Consider the following 17,381-nt stretch of genomic DNA (forward strand, 5'->3'; position numbering starts at 1 on the left):
GAATATTTATATATATTAGCAAAGGGGTTGGGCATGGCGGTGCTTGGCAGATGTTAGCCGTTAAGCTTGGGATGGAAGGGTGCAGCATATTCACTATAGAAATGCAGTGTCCATGCAGCTGTTGGAACTATGAGCTACAGGCAACACTGGGTATGTCATGTGTGCCATTGCAGAGCACGGCATTGTGTCTCCTGCTTACGGGCCTGGAACCTTAAGGGATTGTGTTCCTTGCGTGAAAGACTTGGAGCCTTTTAGTAAGGTGATGCAGGTCCGAAGACAGTAGCTCTAGTCTTGTGTAAGCACCGAGCAGTTGTCTCCTCCATCGGGCAATTCTCCAGGGTCACTTTGAGAGGCCAGGGTGAGTAGACACAAGTTTGGTCTGGCTCAGAATTCTGAAAAGTTGTTTTCCAGTAATTGGTCCCAGAAGTTGGGGATACCTCTTAGTTGGAGTACTTGCCTGGCATGTGCAAAGTGCTGGGTTCCATCCCCACCTCCAGAGAAAGAAAAGCAACTCATTTTGTGTATTCATTGTACACGATGGCCTGTTTTTGTCACTTACAACTAGTTAGGCTGGGGAGTGGAGCTCAGTGGCAGAGCACCTGCCCAGCCAACATGCGTAAGGCCCCGAATTCCATCCCCAGTACCTCCCCCTACGGAGTCAGGAGTATGCCGACTTTCTGGCCCATTATAACCAAGTGTGGAGGTGTGGTTCAGCGGTAGAACACTTGCCTTGCAAGTGCAAGGCCCTGCGTTCAAACCCTTGAATGGCCAATAAATAAATAAGCAACTGCTCGTGAAGGAAATACTGTGTCCCCGGGTGTTTTCCATTGGTACCACCTCTCTGGCTGTGGATATTATTTGAAGCATTGGTTTGCCTTCCAGTATACTAGCAACCTTAGAGGAAACCTTAGATTAACGGGGTCCCAGAGAGCAGTGCCTGGCAGGCTGTCCCTCTGCCCTCTATCCGTGTGTCTTTCTCCCAAGTGGAGAGATATGAGCTCTTCCATGTATCATTCCATGTTCTCAGTTGCTACTTCCCTCTGCATCTCCTGTGCAATGCTGGGTTGTTGAGGGCAGGGATCGGTTTTTCCCTGGAGCTTCTCATAAGCAGGGAACTGAGCTTCCATAAGGGTCCGCTTTCTGCCACAGGCATTCCTATGTAAGGGAGGAGAATGCTTCCTGCCACTTCCTGCTCATCCCTGCTGCCCAGTTCTTAAAAGAAACCTTGGCCCTCAGCAGGTGAAGAGGAGACTACTTTGATCATGCATAACAACTCTTTGAGGCTTGGGGAGTGTCACGGTCTCTGGGGTAGAGCCTGATGAGTAGCTGGGGAAAGGTGTGTAAGGGAGTCTGGTCTTGAGGCGGTGACTATACTGGAGAATTAGCTGCTGCCCAACCCAGGCTTAGTGTTCTTACATAGCTGAGTTTGTTTTTGAAATGTCAGTTTAGCTTTTTGCAATTGGCTCCCATTCCTCAATATTTATGGCCTTGATGAAAGCTGTTTTTATGAGTCATTTCAATATTTTTGTTGATATTTGTATGTGTTTGTGTTTAATGATTTCTGGGCTGTGCAGAGATTCCTCCAGTCTTTGGAGCATTTATTTTGTGGGACTGCCCCTGCCTGCTAGGTTCCTGGCCAGAGAACCTTATTCTTACCAAGATGTGTATGGTTTTGGACCAGGTGCTGGCTGATGACCTTTCTGCCCCCGAAAGTGTTTCTGGGTGAAGGATGAGAAGGAAAATAATTTAGCATTTGGGTAAATGTGTACAGTTGCTGAACATTTAAAAGGCTGCTAGGGTTTTGTGGCATTTGGTACCAAGTTTCCTTTTTACTAATGTCATTCTGCTGCTTTGCTACCTCGGTTCCAAGCTCCATGGCTTTGCCAGACCAAGTTTTCTACCAGGTGTTTCCTTCTGACTTAACGTTCTCCGAGGCAAATTGAATATGTGAATGTTTCATAAGTCAGACTTTCCAACTCCTTTATCACAGCAGAGGTCTTGGCCCAGTTCCCCGTAGTCATTACACTCACTGTGTATTATTTAGGGTCCTCAACTTGTGGAATCTGATTCAGGCGTGGTTTTGTTAGGAACAAATGTTATTGTGGTTGGAATATCCTGAGATTAAATAACACACTGGAAAAGATGTTGCATATGTCCTCCCTCGGCTCCTGGGATTGCTTGCCTGTCAGACTCAGATTTAAATTTAACTTTTAAGTAAGGCACTTTGAAAAATTAAGCTAAGCCAACTCTTGGTGACATTTTTTTTTTTGCCTCTGCTGAGCATTTCTTTTCTAATAGCATTGCATACTTTACTTTGTCTAGGATTTTCAAGGAAGACATGTCTGACAAAATGTCTAGCTTCCTGCATATTGGAGACATTTGTTCTCTGTACGCGGAGGGATCGACCAATGGATTCATCAGCACCTTGGGGTAAGAGCACCTGACTTGTTCTGTAACAGGATTTGTTACAGACACTATCACATGTGCTTCAAAAGGGTGACTTGTGTGTGCGTGCGTGCATGTGTGCCAGTGTGCCACTCCTGGGACTTGTACTTATGGCCTAGGCACTGTTTCTGAGTTACTTTTGTTTAAGTCTGGCACTCTACCACTTGAGCCACAGCTCCACTTCCAGCTTTTTTAATGGTTAATTGGATATAAGAGTCCCACAGACTTTCCTTCCTGAGTTGGCTTCCAACTACAATCCTCAGATCCCAGCCTCCCAAGAAGCTGAATTGCAGAGTACACTGGAAAATTTCATACTGCGGAGTTTGGTATATTCACTTGCTTGTGCTCCCTTAAGTCTTTCTTTAGAAGTCTGAATACATACTACCATATACTCCTTCTATAGTTCCTCCCTCCCTCCCTGCCTCCCCACCTCCCTACCTCCCCGCCTCCCCGCCTCCCCCTCTTCCCTTCCTCCTCCATTTATTGTCTAGGAGAATAAGTGAAAAGTAGTCTCAAAGGCAGACATGGGCAGAATGGAGAATCTACATGGCTACCTTTAGAACAGTCTGGAACAGTCTCAGCTGACTTTGTGTTGGAAAGAGTAGTTAGGCCCGAGTGGCTTTGTTGAATTTGGTTAGAGGTGGTCTCCAGTACATGGAGGAAGGCAGGTCAGTAGCCTCTCCAAAACCCCATTCTTAGAAGCAGCCCGAATCTCCCTTTTGGTGGTGGCTGCCATTGAAAGTATGCTTATTTTCAGGTGTTTGTGAGCAGTGACTATTCCCAAATTCTCATTCAGGTTACTCCACCCTCAAGGAGGAAATCATATCAGATAAAGAATTATACCTTGATTACATCTGTGTTTGCACTGAATAAAAGTTTCGTTTTCAGCTCATGCCAATAATCCCAGTTACTTGAGAGGCAGAAATAGGCAGATCACCATTTGACCCTATTGAAAAGCAGACTAAAGCAAAAAGGAGCTAGGGCTAGGCCTAAAGTAGAAGAACACATATCTACAAGTGTGAGGCCCTGTGCTCAAAACCCTAGAACTGAAAATGTAGCCAATAGCTTGGTCATGGGTACCCAAACCTGTAAATCTCAGCTCTTGGGAGGTTGAGGTTGAGGCAGAAAAGATTTGGTCTCCATAAGTAAGCCAGTAAGTAAATAGTCATCCAATAAAAAAAATGTGGTGGCTCTCATCTATAATTGCAGGTATATAGGTGGCTGAGATTGAGAGGATGGAGACTTGAGGCCAGATGTGTGAGTAGGTATCCTGCATGCTAACTGGGAACAAATTCTGTGGTCATGAGGAAAATGAGCCAGTTTTACCAATGCCAGTTTAACGAAACGTGGTAGGACTCCATTTCAACCAGTAAAGAAGCTGGGTGCAGTGGCATATGCCTGTCATCCTAGCTTACAGCAAGTAAAAATTCCAGGGTCATAGTCCAGGTTGGCCAGGGCAAAAAGTCAGACCCTATTCAAACAGTGAGCTGGAGGTGTGACTCACCTGGTGGAGCAAGCATAGGCCTGGCACGTGCAAGGCCATGAATTAAAATCCCCCCCCCCCCAGTACTGCCAAATAAAACGAAATAAACAAAACAGTAATCTATAACTTCTTGCTGCCTTCGGTATCTACATTGCAGACCCATCCTGATTAATTTATCTTTGGCTTTTGGCACCAAGGCTTCCTGCTGCTGCTTCTGCCTCTTACCCATCACTTCTTTCTTCTTGCCGGACTTTTTGTTTTTCTCTCCCTCTTCCTTCCATCCTCCATCGTTGAATTTCTCACCTCTTCTTATTTTTCAGCAATGACTACAGTAATATACGGCAGCGGTAAGCACTTTCTACGCCCTGTGGTGTTCACTGTGCTGACATTTTCCCCTAGATCATCATACACCTCTCTGTGGCGAGCACTGTAGTTCAGGAAGGTTGTACTTCCCCACCGTAGACAAGCACACTCACTCACGGAAGGTTTCACAGCACGGAAGACTTGGGGTCTCCAAGGGCCCTAGCTGTCACCCTCTATAGGGCAGTCTCTCCCTCCGGGTTCCCTGAACTGGGTTCCCTGAACCGGGTTCCCCCACACCTTGCCACTGGCTGCCCACAGTCTGATCTGGATGTCCTGCAGTCCCCCAGGGCCAAACTGTGCCCTTTCTCCCTGCAGTCAGATTGGGCGTCCACGGAGCTTCTGAAGCCTTTGACTTCCCTTGCTGCCTCCCTTTCTTCCAGCATATCTGTTCTTCATTTTTTTTTTCTTTTTGAGAAAGTATCTTGCTAAATAGCCCAGGCTGGCCTTGAATCTGTGATCCTCCTGTCTCAGCCTCCCACAGGCTGAGATTACTTGTATGTACTACCATGCCTGGGGGGCCATTCTCAAAATTCTTAAGGCTGCACGTTTTTTGATTTATATAGGCTTTTCTGAGCTATGACTACAAATAATTAAGTCCATTAAAAATTAGAATGTATACTTTACTTCCATTTCCATCCTTCCTGCTTAGTTAGCTCTTTTTTTTTTCATTCCCCCATGGTTGAATTTTTTTTACCGTCTCATTTTTTTAAACAATAAGTATAACAATATAGAATAAACACACATAATTGAGAATAGCTCCTATTAGCATTGGTTTGGAAAATAAAGTTAGTCCTCCCCTTTATCCTTTGACTATGTTTTAGCATTTCTGGAACACTGGTCAGTGAGTGACTACCTCTTTTTGGGACTGGCTGGTCTGCATCCAGGCCTCATCCTGTTTATGGAGATGGGTGGAAGTTACCTCCCAGTGGCTTTGTCAATTTGCTGAACTTGAGAATTCCAGGAGGACCTTGGAGAGCCGGTGCATGTGGGGACCTACACTCATCTGTGGTGTGCTTCTAAATCACCTTCACAGCTTGTTAAAAGCACAGGTTCTTGGGTCCCTGCCTAACCACAGCTTCAGAACATCCGGGGATGAGAGAGTCCTGGCATAAGTACTTCAGAGACAGAAAGTGTCTGAACAGTCCTCTTAGTTCAGAATCCTTGGTTTTTGCAGATGAAAATGCTGGGCACGGGGAGTAAATGACAGCCACATCACACCACTAGTGATGACACAGTGCCATCTGCAATGCAGTCCTGATTAGGGCCTATTTCCTACTGCCTTGAGAACATGATTAACCCAGTCCTGCGTTGGTTTCTGAGCCCACCTTTTAAAGTGTCGTGTTAGTTGTAGTAGCTTTATTAAACTCACACAGGAACCCAGGAGGTTTCTTACATGTGCACATTATCTTTTTCATTCTTGCATTGACCATGTGATCTCTCCTATAGCTGCACAGTGAGTTCTTCCAGGTGGTTTGAAGCTAGAGGAGACAAACTGCTGGTGGCCTATGCTCAACACTGATTCATCCACCAAACAGATACTGAGGCACAGCCTTGGGCTTTTCTGAGCCATGAAGCAGGAAGTCACTGCCTCTCTGTGGCTTGTAGCCTAGCACAGCCTTGGGATCAGTCAGAGAGGTTGGGAGGAAGAAGAAAGGGCAGGGAGTTCCTGGAGAGAATTGGCTGGTAGGAGGCGAGGCTTGGTGAAATTGAGAATCAGAAGCTTGTAAGAGAAGTGAAGGGAATTTGGGAGGAAAGAGCAGGAAGGCACAGGCTCAGTGTTTAATGGTACCTTGCATTTTGGATAAGAGGCAACACAGGCTTATGGAAGAAACCTCGAAAAATCCTACAGGCTAGCTGGGAAGCAAACTGTGGTCACGAGTAAAATGAACCAGTTTTGCCAATGCCAGTTTCAAGCACTTGGGCAAATCACATGACCCCTTTGAGCCTCAGTTTCTTCATCTGCTCATTTATATACACATCATTCACATATATGTATAATATACACCACATACATATAATGTAATACATGCAAGCATTCTGTACATGTATTATATAGGGTATATACATGTATGCTGTGGCTGTATATTATCATATATTTAGTGATTCTCCTGCAGAATTGTGCAAGTTGGATTTTTATATAAGGGCTTTAAATGTGAGTTTTTATGGATCAGATTAGTTATTTAAATTTTTTCACTCTCTATGAATTGCTTTTTCAGCTCCAAGCCCTTCCTATCTCTGTGCATTATACTAGGTTCCCGCCCCCTGCAATGTGCCCCTCTTTTCATCCTCCCACTTCTCTTTCAACTCTTCTAGTAGTTCTACTGCAACTCTCTGCCTACTCCAGTGGCCTTGGGGATGGTGGACTTCTGGTTTGTTCCCTTCAGTGTTTTTCAGTCCTTGGGTTATATTTTTATCAGTTTATGTGTATGGCCTTTAGCTACCTAAGTGCTAGGCTCTTGGTTCATCTTCATTCTCCACGCTCCAGGTCCTAGACCACTGATAATGAAGATGGCACCTCCACTCCCATTACTTCAATGCATTGATTCTTCAGTGGAATTACACGTTGTATGCAAATCTGTCATGAAAATGGTTCAGGAAAACAGTGGCTTCATGGTTTGTGTCCATCATAGAAGTAGAACCCTGGACTTTTGGGTCAGGTTTAACTCCATACATAGGAAAGCCTCTTTTGTAAACAAATCATGGAAGAATAACATGGCAGTGTAAGTTTTGCACCAAAAAAGCGATAGATTTTCAGTTTTGTACAGCGCAGGGGGTTTTATTTTCTAGGACTTGGTTTGATATAATACTTTACTTTCTTTGCAGCCTGGTTGATGACCGTTGTGTTGTACAGCCAGAAGCCGGAGACCTTAACAATCCGCCGAAGAAATTCAGAGGTAAGGTGGATGGCTTTCTGGAGTTATCACCTTGATTCACTTGAAAACTCTTGAGGGCTGTTGCTTCTGTGTGCCTAACAAGTGGTTTGTTTCCTTTTCCTTTTTCTTTTTGGTGAGCAATGATAGTTTTATTTACTTAGGATCTTTCCCAGAGTATAATTTTAAGTCTTAATAATGTCTTGAAAAATGCATAAGTAAATTCAGTGCCAAGATTGACATAGCTTTTATTAGAGTCTTAATTTGTCTGTTGATTACATGTTTCTGAGTGCTAATTCAGTTTAAAGCTTTTCATTTAGGCAGTTATTTCTCCACAAAGGATTTGTGGATCTAATCTCCAAGGACAATTTCAGCAGATCTCAGTGATCCTTTGAGGGCCCCAGTAGTCTCAGTTGGAAAGAGACATTCTTGATGATTGCATTTGATTTTTGTTGAATGGTAACAGGTAGGATTGTTGTCTTACCGGTGTTGGCTTTTTCATTCTTTGACCTCCTGTTTTGGGGGTCTTTCTGGAAAGAAAGGTAGTTTAGTTAATTGAAGAAGGTGTTTGAAAATATAGTTAGTATTTTAGATGATGAACACTTGGCTTTTTGTTGTGGTGGTGGTGGCTTTCAATTTTAGCTGAGGAAGTTTCAAATTAAATAGATACTCTGAGCCCTACTCCAGACCAATTACATTTGTCTCTTGGGGTTGGACAGGCCCACTGGCATTTTTTTAAGGCTTCCCAAGTGATTATTATATATATAGCCGGGGTTGAGAACCTACTGGGTTAAATATTTAACTCCTGACCTAGATCCCAAAGAGGTTGAACCTTAACTGTTTGCAGATTATATCATTTGAGTTATAAGTTCTTACTGCTAAGTGATTTAGAAACGGTTTGACTTTTTGGATGAAAGCTAAAGAAATTAAAATGAAATAGAAGGCAGACGTTCAGATGGAAGGATGCCACTGGCAGCAGTTTGGGGCTGAGCTGAATCCAGTTGGCATGCCACTGTCAGGAGACGATGTTTGTACCTAAGGATTTGGGAAACTTTTTTTTTTTGGTACCATTATGGAGGCCTTAAGCTCTTGTTTGACTTTTTTTGCTCAGGGCTGGTGCTCTACCACCTGAGCCTCTACAAGGTGCTCTAGGCCCAGAGGCTGCCTGTATTCTCTTCTGCCTCGGCTGGCTTTGAACTATGATCCCAGATCTCAGCCTCCTGAGGAGCTAGGATTATGAGGGTGAACCACCAGAGCCCAGTGGGTGGGGGAGAGGAACAGTTTCTTTTTTCTTTTTAAAGGTTGTCGATGGAGACAAGATCTTGAAGCAATTCTTGCTGTTGCTGCATTTTTCTTCTTAATCCCTCCTCCTTGTCTCCTTCCAAAACAAAATCTTGAGTGCAGCACAAATGAAAGGTCTGATGTAATGATCACAGTGCAGTCACTCAGGGTCAGTCTCCTAGACTGTGATGTCACTGCTGAGGGTACTGCCTGCTTTAGCAGAGGAGGTAGAGGGGGTGCCACATCCAGCCTGGGAGGGCAGTGATCATTCATGGTTAAGAGTCTTGTTGGGAGTCTCAGGGTAACAGGGTTGGAGACGAATGGAGCAGGAGCGTGGCTCTCCTGAGGAATTCACCTGGAGAGCGTTCAAAACTAATGATGTCTTGAGTCCCCCCTCAAGGCTCCCCCAAGGCTCCTGACTTAACTGGTCACTGAGTTTCAAAAATGCCTTGGTTGAATCTCTTGAGCAGCTGAAGTCAAGAGCTGCTGCTCATACTACCTGAATTATAAACCACCAGCTGCATTGCTCAGGGAAGCGCTAATCCAGGTTGGCTTTTACTCCTGGGACAGAACAGAGCAGTGGTCCCCGGGTGAGTGTTGCTTGGGTCCAGTGGGAGCTCTTGTTGCATCTCTCAAGCCTTGAGAGTTGGGAAGTGAATGGGGAGAGCTTTTAATGCTATTTACAGTTAACCTGTGACTAACCCTTTCTATTTAAAAGTTTTTTTTCAAATGTTGATTTTTCATTTTAATTGGCAAGTAAAAATTTTGTATATTTTGAAATAGACATGGTAGAATATCTAAACTGAGCTAGTTGAGCAAATACATATTTCTTTGCACATGTACGTGTGTGCGTGCATGCATGCATGTGTGTGTGTGTGTGTGTGTGTGTGTTGAGAACCCTTAAAACTTACTGTAAGATTTTTCAGGCATATACTACCTTGTCTTTATCTATATTCATCATGCATAATAGAATTTGGGAATTTTTTTCCTTCCATCTAAATGAAGTTTTGTTTCCTTTGACCAATACCCCCCAACACCTCCCACCCCAGCCGCTGGTAGCTACCCTTCTGTGTTAGTGTCTGGTTTATTGCACTTAGTGTAATGTCTCCCAGGTTGAGGCCACCAAAGAGTCAATAGCTGCTGGAATTAGAGTTAGAATGATAACATAAATTGAATCATACTGAGGAAGTAGGAAGAGGTGCATTTTTCTTGACATTAGGGTAAAGTATCTCATGCTGGTATGCATGGCTAATGTCTGATTTGAACAGATTGTTCCCACCCTCTCTCTCCCTCTCTTTCTCTCTTCCTGTCTCCCTATCTCCTTGTCTCCCTGTCTCCCTCTTTCCATCTTCCCCAACCCCGCTTCTCTCCCGCCTTTTCTTCCTCTGCTGGGAATCAAACTCAAGGGTCTTATGCATGTTAGGGAAACACTATTATTGAGCTACCTCCCCAGATCCAAATATTTTTAAAATATAATTTATTGTTATTATCAAGGTGCTGCAGAGGGGTTACCGTCTCATGAGTCAGGTGATGAGTACATCTCTTTTTGGACAGTGTCATTGCTTCCTTTGCTTTCCCAGTTTCTCTGTCCTGTCCCTGCCCACAGTCGCATAGTTCATTTTCCACTGAGAAATATTTTGTTTTAACAGCATAGTTAAAAGAATATTTTACTATAATAATTTGTCATGCACTAAGATATGCTTAAGGGCTTGGAGATGTGGCTCAAGTGGTAGAACATTTGCCTACCAAGTATGGGGCTCTCAGTTCAAACCCTAGAACTGCCAAAAACAAAAACAAGAATGAAAACAGCACACACCCATGTTTAAAAATAGATACTTGGAAAGGAAACATAGTAGAATACTTAGAAGGTATTTTAACCCCTCATTTAATCCTATGATGAAAAAAATAGCTGTGAACCAGGCAAGATGTGAATAATATTTTAAGGAATGAGTTCCACTTATAAGTTGTAACCATCCCATATTTCTGTAATTAATTTATTTTTACCCTGTTCTGGCATTTCCCTAACTTTGAATAGACTTTTGAGACAAAAAGCAACAGTCTGACAGAGGTCATTTAGAAAGAAAGAAGCTTCACTTACTGGCCTGCTTCTACAGGTGGTCACGTGATGCTGACTTGATTTGTTGACTGCCTTTCTCCATAAATTAAAAGTAAAGTTTTCTAGGTTATGAGCTGCTTTTTGTTTTGTTTTGTTTTGAGCTTGTGGGGAAATCTGTTCAAAACAAGCTCTGCTGCAGGCTTGGTAAATGTAGGTCAGCAGTCCTAGCCTCCACCTGGCAGCCGGAGCCCTCTGCCCATAGATGAGGAGCAGGGCAGATCTTCCCTTGCCGGCCCTTGCGTGGCTCCGGAGAGCTCCTCCGCCATGGAACCTGGGCAGCAAGTATTTAACGTATTTTTGAAAGCTTCCCTTCAACTATGGTGCAGCCTACTTTAAGAATTTCTCTTCCCCTCCCTCCCTGCCTCTAAAATGAAGAACAGGATCTCCTTTTTGGATGAGATTGTTGACTTTCCAAATATAAGTCCACTTTGAAGTTGGAGTCATTTTGATGGTCATAAGATGTACGTGGGGGCACTGTAGAGACGTTTCTAGTCCATTTTCTTGTGGTGCCTTTTCATCTTGGAGTTTAGCACACACACACGGGGAAGAGGGGATGCTGACAGGCCGCCCAGTGGCATGATGGATTCTCTCTGAGAATCAGCAGAGCTGTACTTAGTCATTTGCTCTCATTTCCACTCTTTGCTTGGCAAGTGATTCCTCTATTGAGGTTTCTTATAACCTGTTCTGAAGAAAGTGGGAATCTGAGGCCTGTTTATGCAGTATTCCCCATGGCTTCTGACTTCAGAGCTTCTAATTTTTAAATTCCTCCTGGGATTTTCAACAGTGGTGGTGATTAATAATGTAGGATCTTGGGGCTGGGAAGGTGGCTCAGTGGTAGAGTGCTTGCCTTGCATACATGAGGTCCTGGGTTTGATTCTTCAGCACCACATACGCAGAAAAAGCTGGAAGTGGCACTGTGGCTCAAGTGGTAGAGCACTAGCCTTGAGCTGAAGAGCGGAGGGACAGCACCCAGGCCCAGAGTTCAGGCCCCACGACCTATCCCTACCCCCCCCCAAAAAAAAAAAGTAGAATCTTGGATTAACCTTCTTGGATTAAAATCCAAGTTCCCCAAATTCTCACCTGTGTTATCTTGATTAGATTGTTTAACCTTTGCAAACCTGTAATGGAAGATGATCATAGTCCCTACCTCATAAATTCATGTGTAGGTTAAAGATTTTAGTATTTGAAGATTTTAGTATTTAGATAAAGATTTTAGTATTTGATGAAATTCTGTTAGTTGTGACAACATGAAGGCATTGTGATTGGTAAGCAAAATAATCCAAGGACTGGATGATCTTACTCCTGTGGGAAATATCATACAGAAGTTGAGAGTAGAATAATGGTTGTCAGGGAAAGGGAGAAGGAAGGAAATGGAAAGAGCTGGGTCAACCAGTAAGAAGGAACAGGAGTGCCGGGTGCCGGTGGCTCACGCCTGTAATCCTAGCTACTCAGGAGGCTGAGATCTGAGCATCCCGGTTCAAAGCCAGCACAAGCAGGGAAGTGCATGAGACTTTTACCTCCAATAAACCACTAGAAAATTGGAAGTGGTGCTGTGGCTCAAGCGTTAGAGTGGTCGCCTTGAGCTGAAGAGCACAGGGAGAGTGCCCAGGCCCAGAGTTCAAGCCCCACGACTGACAAAAAAAAAAAAAAAAAGGAAGGAACAGGAGAAATAAGTTCTGATGTTACATTGTCCAGTAAGGTGACTAAAGTTAATAATAATGTATTGTGTATTTCAGAGTACGTAGAAGAGAGAATTTTTAAGTACCTCACTACAATGAAATAATATTAAGAGCTGGGAATAGCTCAACAGTAGAATACTTACCTAGACTGCGTGAAGCCCCGGGCTTGATTCCTAGCACTGCAAACCCTCAAAAATAGCTAAAGCAAAATAAAACTGAGAGCATAGCTCAAGTGGTAGAGCACCTGCCAGCAAACACAAAGCCCTGCGTTCAAATTCCAGTACACCCAAGAATCTTTTTAAAAAGTCAGTACTGTTAGAGCTTAGCCTAGCTAAAGGCTCAGTAAGCCTTACTGACTCTTTTTGTTTCCTAGTCCTTAACAATACAGCTCATTATATATAAATGGTACAAGAAGGGAAGCTTTAGTGGTATGAGAGTAATTAATTGTTACTCCTTTTGTCTTTCAATGCTTTGTGTATATGGACCTTGTAATCTAGATTTGAAGTCCAGCACTCCTCTGTGCAAGCTGAGTGATTATATAACTTTTCTGTAGAATCAAGGAAAAGAATTCCTTCCTTGTAACAACAATGGGATTGGGGATAATACAGATAAAGACCTAATGGAGGACAGCAGCTATTTAAAACTGGTGTCTGTTCTGCAGAATAGATGTGAAAGAGTTAAACATTGAACACATTTACTTTTCTCTGGTGCTTAAACATGCATCTCTGAAATGAATTGCCTTAAAAAATAATTCTGTGACTATGACAGTAGCCAGATCTTTTCCATCATCAGAATGAATTTTGAACAGTCACTGTCCTCTAAGCCTTGAGGAGAGAGAACTGAGATTGGAGTCATTTGGCTGCGTTGGATCCTTTGTTAATGTGGTATCGCTGGAAAGCACCTGTACTCACTGAAGATAATGCAGAGTCTTCAGTCTCTCTGATTTGTGCTGGCTTTGTCCATAATCTCAAAAGAATAAGGAAGGCAAATAGCAAATTGAAACCAGGAATAGAAACTTTGTGGTTAGTGAATTCCTTTCTCTATCTCATCTTTTCCTCTTCCCACTCCTGCCCATCCCTTCTCTCAGAGATACTAAATATAAAAGGCATCTTCTATGGAGGAAAGATGGAAAGTGACAACCAGCCTTCATTTGATTCCAGAGTCTTTCCTGTTAGAAGAATAACCTCCTAGGTTGTGGACTGCAAACCACGGACTTGAGGCTTTGGGGAATAAGATAGGCTTTAGAGTTGGTCTTGCCATTGGTTGTGTAATCACGTTTTACACATTGGGGCAATAGTCAAGTTCCTGCCCTTGACATTTGATCTCTGTTCACTTCAAGAGGTCAGCCTTGGCCTTAGACCATAGTAGTGTGACTAAAGTGTGCAGTTTCAGAAGAAAAGCTGTTAGAAAGGAAACATAGTTAAAAAAGTGAGCATACAGGTTAACTGGAGACACACTCTATGTTGACCATTGATACTCAGCTTTCTCTGCAAAGTCCATGTCAATACATAGTGAACATCTCAGAGGACCTTGTTGAATGTAAACCATTGTCCACACCGTAGTGACTTATGCAAGGAGAAGGGTAATGGGTGAAAAACTTTCTTGTGTCCAGCTGGGGCAGTGTAGATAATGTAACTTTTCCAGTGTATCCTTCCCTTTGGCTTTATGGCATCAAATGGTATGTATACCTGACACCATTTGGGCTAAGAAATGCTAGGAATTGGGCTGGGAAGGTGGCTCAGTGGTAGAGCGCTTGCCTTGCATGCATGAAGCCCTGGGTTCGATTCCTCAGCATCACCTAAGCAGGAAAAAAAAGCCGGAAGTGGCACTGTGGCTCAAGTGGTAGAGCGCTAGTCTTGAGGTGAAGAGCTGGGGGACAGTGCCCAGGCCCAGAGTTCAGGCCCCACGACTGGACCCCCCCCCCAAAAAAAAAAAGTGTTAGGAGCTGGTCCATGGCCACATGTCTCACCAGTGTTAGAGCCAGGCCAGGGCCCTCTTCTTTTTTTTTGGGGGGGGGGTCCGGTCATGGGGTCTGAACTCTTGGCCTGGGCGCTGTCCCTCAGCTCTTCAGCTCAAGGCTAGCGCTCTACCACTTGAGCCACAATGCCACTTCCGGCTTTTTTCTTTTTTGCTTATGTGGTGCTGGGGAATCGAACCCAGGGCCTCAGGCATGCAAGGCAAGGGCTCTACCACTGAGCCACCTTCCCAGCCCCAGAGCCCTCTTCTGAGGGCTGTGTTCACTGTGCTTCCCCTCTTTGTCCTGCATCTCCCTTGCCATCTGCCAGCAGGATTCTCTGAAGCCATGGCCCTGTAACCATCACAGTCTCTCAATGAGAACAGGCAAGGAAGGACTTCTTTGCTTCCTGCCAAAGCTCTTCTTAGTTTTTATCTACAGTATTTAGTTTTTCATGGTTCTGGGTTTGAATCTAGGGCTGAGGTACATCGCTATCACTAATGTAGGACAGTTAAGTGAGGAAGAATACCAAGTAGAAAGATGGGCAATATTGGGCCTTTTGGTATAAAGCATCTTTAGCCATTGCCAGGGCAAGCTGTGGGATATCCAGTGAATAACCTATGGCCTAATTTGAGATTTGTTTATGGTCCTGGTGAATGTCTAGCCTGGGGCAAGTAACCTGGTCTTTTGGGCATTTTCTGAGTCAGGTGTTGGCTGTAGACCTGGTTTCTTTTACAACTATAATAACATATACTTATATGTTATTATAAAGGTGATATACAGAGACGTTATAGTTATGTCAGGCAAAGAGTACATTTCATTCTCCCTTCCCTCTCCCTCTCCCAGTTTTTCCCTTCCATCCCCACCCACAGGTTGTATAGTTCATTTTTAACATAGTGTTTAGTGAGTACCACCGCTGTATTTGTTCACCCTCCATTTTTGTGCTTCCTCCTTACTGTCCCAAAGACATATAAAGGAATAAACAAGACAAAAAGAAAACAAGCAACAACAAAGAAAATACCTCTTGTTTCCATTTCTGGAATTCATTTCAATAAATACTGTTTCATGTGATCAGAGGCACATAGGCATTGTGCCTTTGTGTTCCTCTCCTAAGAGTATCCCCCTTTGGTCTCACTGGCTGTGAGTGCCAGGAGGCCTGTATATATAATTCATCATGGCCTGGTGTATATTAGAAAAAGCATGCACTGTTTGGGAGACCTGGTTTCTTAACACATGCCCTGAATGGAACAGTGACAGCCTGGGAGCTGAGAGCTGTGATCCTGGGAGAGAGTTTGCTTGACTCTGGTTAGCCGCTCTTAGGGCTGAAGGATAGCCATGAGTTTGAGCATCAGGTTTGTGGCCTTTTTTATTTTTACTGAGCCCTTCTTTCCCTAGTCCCAGGGCACTGGATAGGATTATTGCTCAAGTGGTAGCACACTTGCCAAGCAAGCACATATGTGTGTGAGTTCAACTTCTGGTACCACCAAAATAAATAAATAAATGAAGAAAGAAAGACTTGACAGGATCTTGTACATCAGCCCATATATATATATATATATATATATATATATATATATATATATATATATGCCTGTGAACTTTAATAGTCCACAAGGATGGCTTGATGGAGAGAGAGAGAGAGAGAGAGAGAGAGAGAGAGAGAGAGAGAGAGAGAGAGAGAGAGAGGTTCACATCTCACCCAAGCACTTTGTAATTGGTCTTGAAACCTCCTGACAACTTTGAAAGGAGCCTCAGTGAAGAGTGGAATTTTCATGGCCAGTAATAAGAAGCGTTTGAGTGTCAGTACCCTGCTTCTATTGGATCATAATCTGGCTTGCAATTCAGGTTTTTAAGGACAAGGAAAATTGCTAAGACTAGCGCAGCAGGAAAGTCCGAGTGAGAGTCCAGCCCACCACCTGCCATCAGCCGCTCCTATACCTAGGAGAAGTTAGTTACTTTGTCTCTCTGGGCCTCATTTTCTCTACATAAAGGAAGTTTAAGTGAAATGATTTCCAAAGTCTGTTCTCAGCTTGAAGGGACAAGAATTAGGTGGCAGAGACAGGTAGGTTAATACTTCACAAGAAACCATTGGGATCAAGGAACCTTGTGCTGGCCAGACGTGGATTCCCATTTTTTCTGGGGCTACAGGTTGTCTCTGTGAAGATAAGACAATGAAGGAAACAGCCAGGCCTTTCCCAGAGGTGAGATGAGGACACAGCCAGAATCTTGGGTCAGACAGGTCTGCTAGGGTGTCCCAAACAAACTTGCTTGGCTTAGCTTTCTTTCAAACCATCCTCCTTGGCTGCACATTGTTTTAATTGTTGCTAAGCAACGTTCTTCTTTTTTTCTTTTGGCAAGGCATGGAAGGAACGAACCCGTATCTTATTTAGTTTTAAATACCCACATGCAAAGGGGGAGGGCCTAATTTAAATTTTATTTTGTTCTTTTGATTCTGATCTATGACCGCTTTTCATAATGGGGACACAGGACTTAGTTTCTGCCTGTCTTGTTAAATAAGGCAGAAAAATCAGTCTATTTAAGGTGCTTGTCAAATAACTGCCTGGAGGCATAGTGGAGGTTTAGTGCCTGGGTGAAGCTGCAACTTTTCCTGTATTCACACAGTCAGCTCAAACTTAATAAAATGATTAGTAGTTTTTTGGTTATAATCTTCATTTCAGATTTACTAGCTTATCTCAATCTTGCACCAACAGACTGCATTTAAAAGGAACAAAACTGTAATTTAAATCAATTCCTTGGGAGACATAGAATGCTCTCAGCGTGTTATACAATCTCCAGGGCTGGTGCCTGCTGCTTGATTATATAGGAGTCCCACACAGCCTCAGTCCTGGCTAGATTTCTGCCTGCTTGCTCAAAGCTGTGAGATGGGCATCTGTAATCTCTGGACATTACATGAACTTGATACCTGAGCCACCCTTGCAAAATAGATTTAAGCCCCTGTTTCATATTTATCCACCTTTATGTTTAATTCAGCTGCTAATGATGAAGTTTTCAGATCTGTATGCTTCCATTGCAACAGCACATTTACCTTTTTATCTAATGAAAATCCCAATATTGCTAGGTGGCTTCCTGTATTTGAGGCAAAATGGATTTGGAAATCCCAGCAAGTGTAATTGGGTCATATGGTCCTATTGCTATATGGGTCTCCTGACAGCAGTATGTAGTGGTTGAT

At 43.5% G+C, this 17,381-nt stretch overlaps 1 protein-coding gene across 5 annotated transcripts in view; it reads left to right on the forward strand.

Annotated features, from left to right (window-relative positions):
• Nucleotides 1–17,381, forward strand: part of Itpr1 (inositol 1,4,5-trisphosphate receptor type 1) — a 297,583-nt gene that overhangs the window by 21,457 nt on the left and 258,745 nt on the right. For all 5 annotated transcript variants that reach the window (XM_042680110.1, XM_042680115.1, XM_042680112.1 and 2 more), the window contains exons 3-4: nucleotides 2,323–2,430; nucleotides 7,115–7,185. In XM_042680110.1, coding sequence (XP_042536044.1) covers nucleotides 2,339–2,430; nucleotides 7,115–7,185 — 163 coding nt within the window. In that variant the 5' untranslated portion in view covers nucleotides 2,323–2,338. The remainder of the gene's footprint in view (nucleotides 1–2,322; nucleotides 2,431–7,114; nucleotides 7,186–17,381) is intronic.

This window comes from Dipodomys spectabilis, unplaced genomic scaffold (genome assembly GCF_019054845.1).
Source record: "Dipodomys spectabilis isolate Male_0828 unplaced genomic scaffold, ASM1905484v1 ptg000054l, whole genome shotgun sequence".
NCBI classification, from domain to species: Eukaryota; Metazoa; Chordata; class Mammalia; order Rodentia; family Heteromyidae; genus Dipodomys; species Dipodomys spectabilis.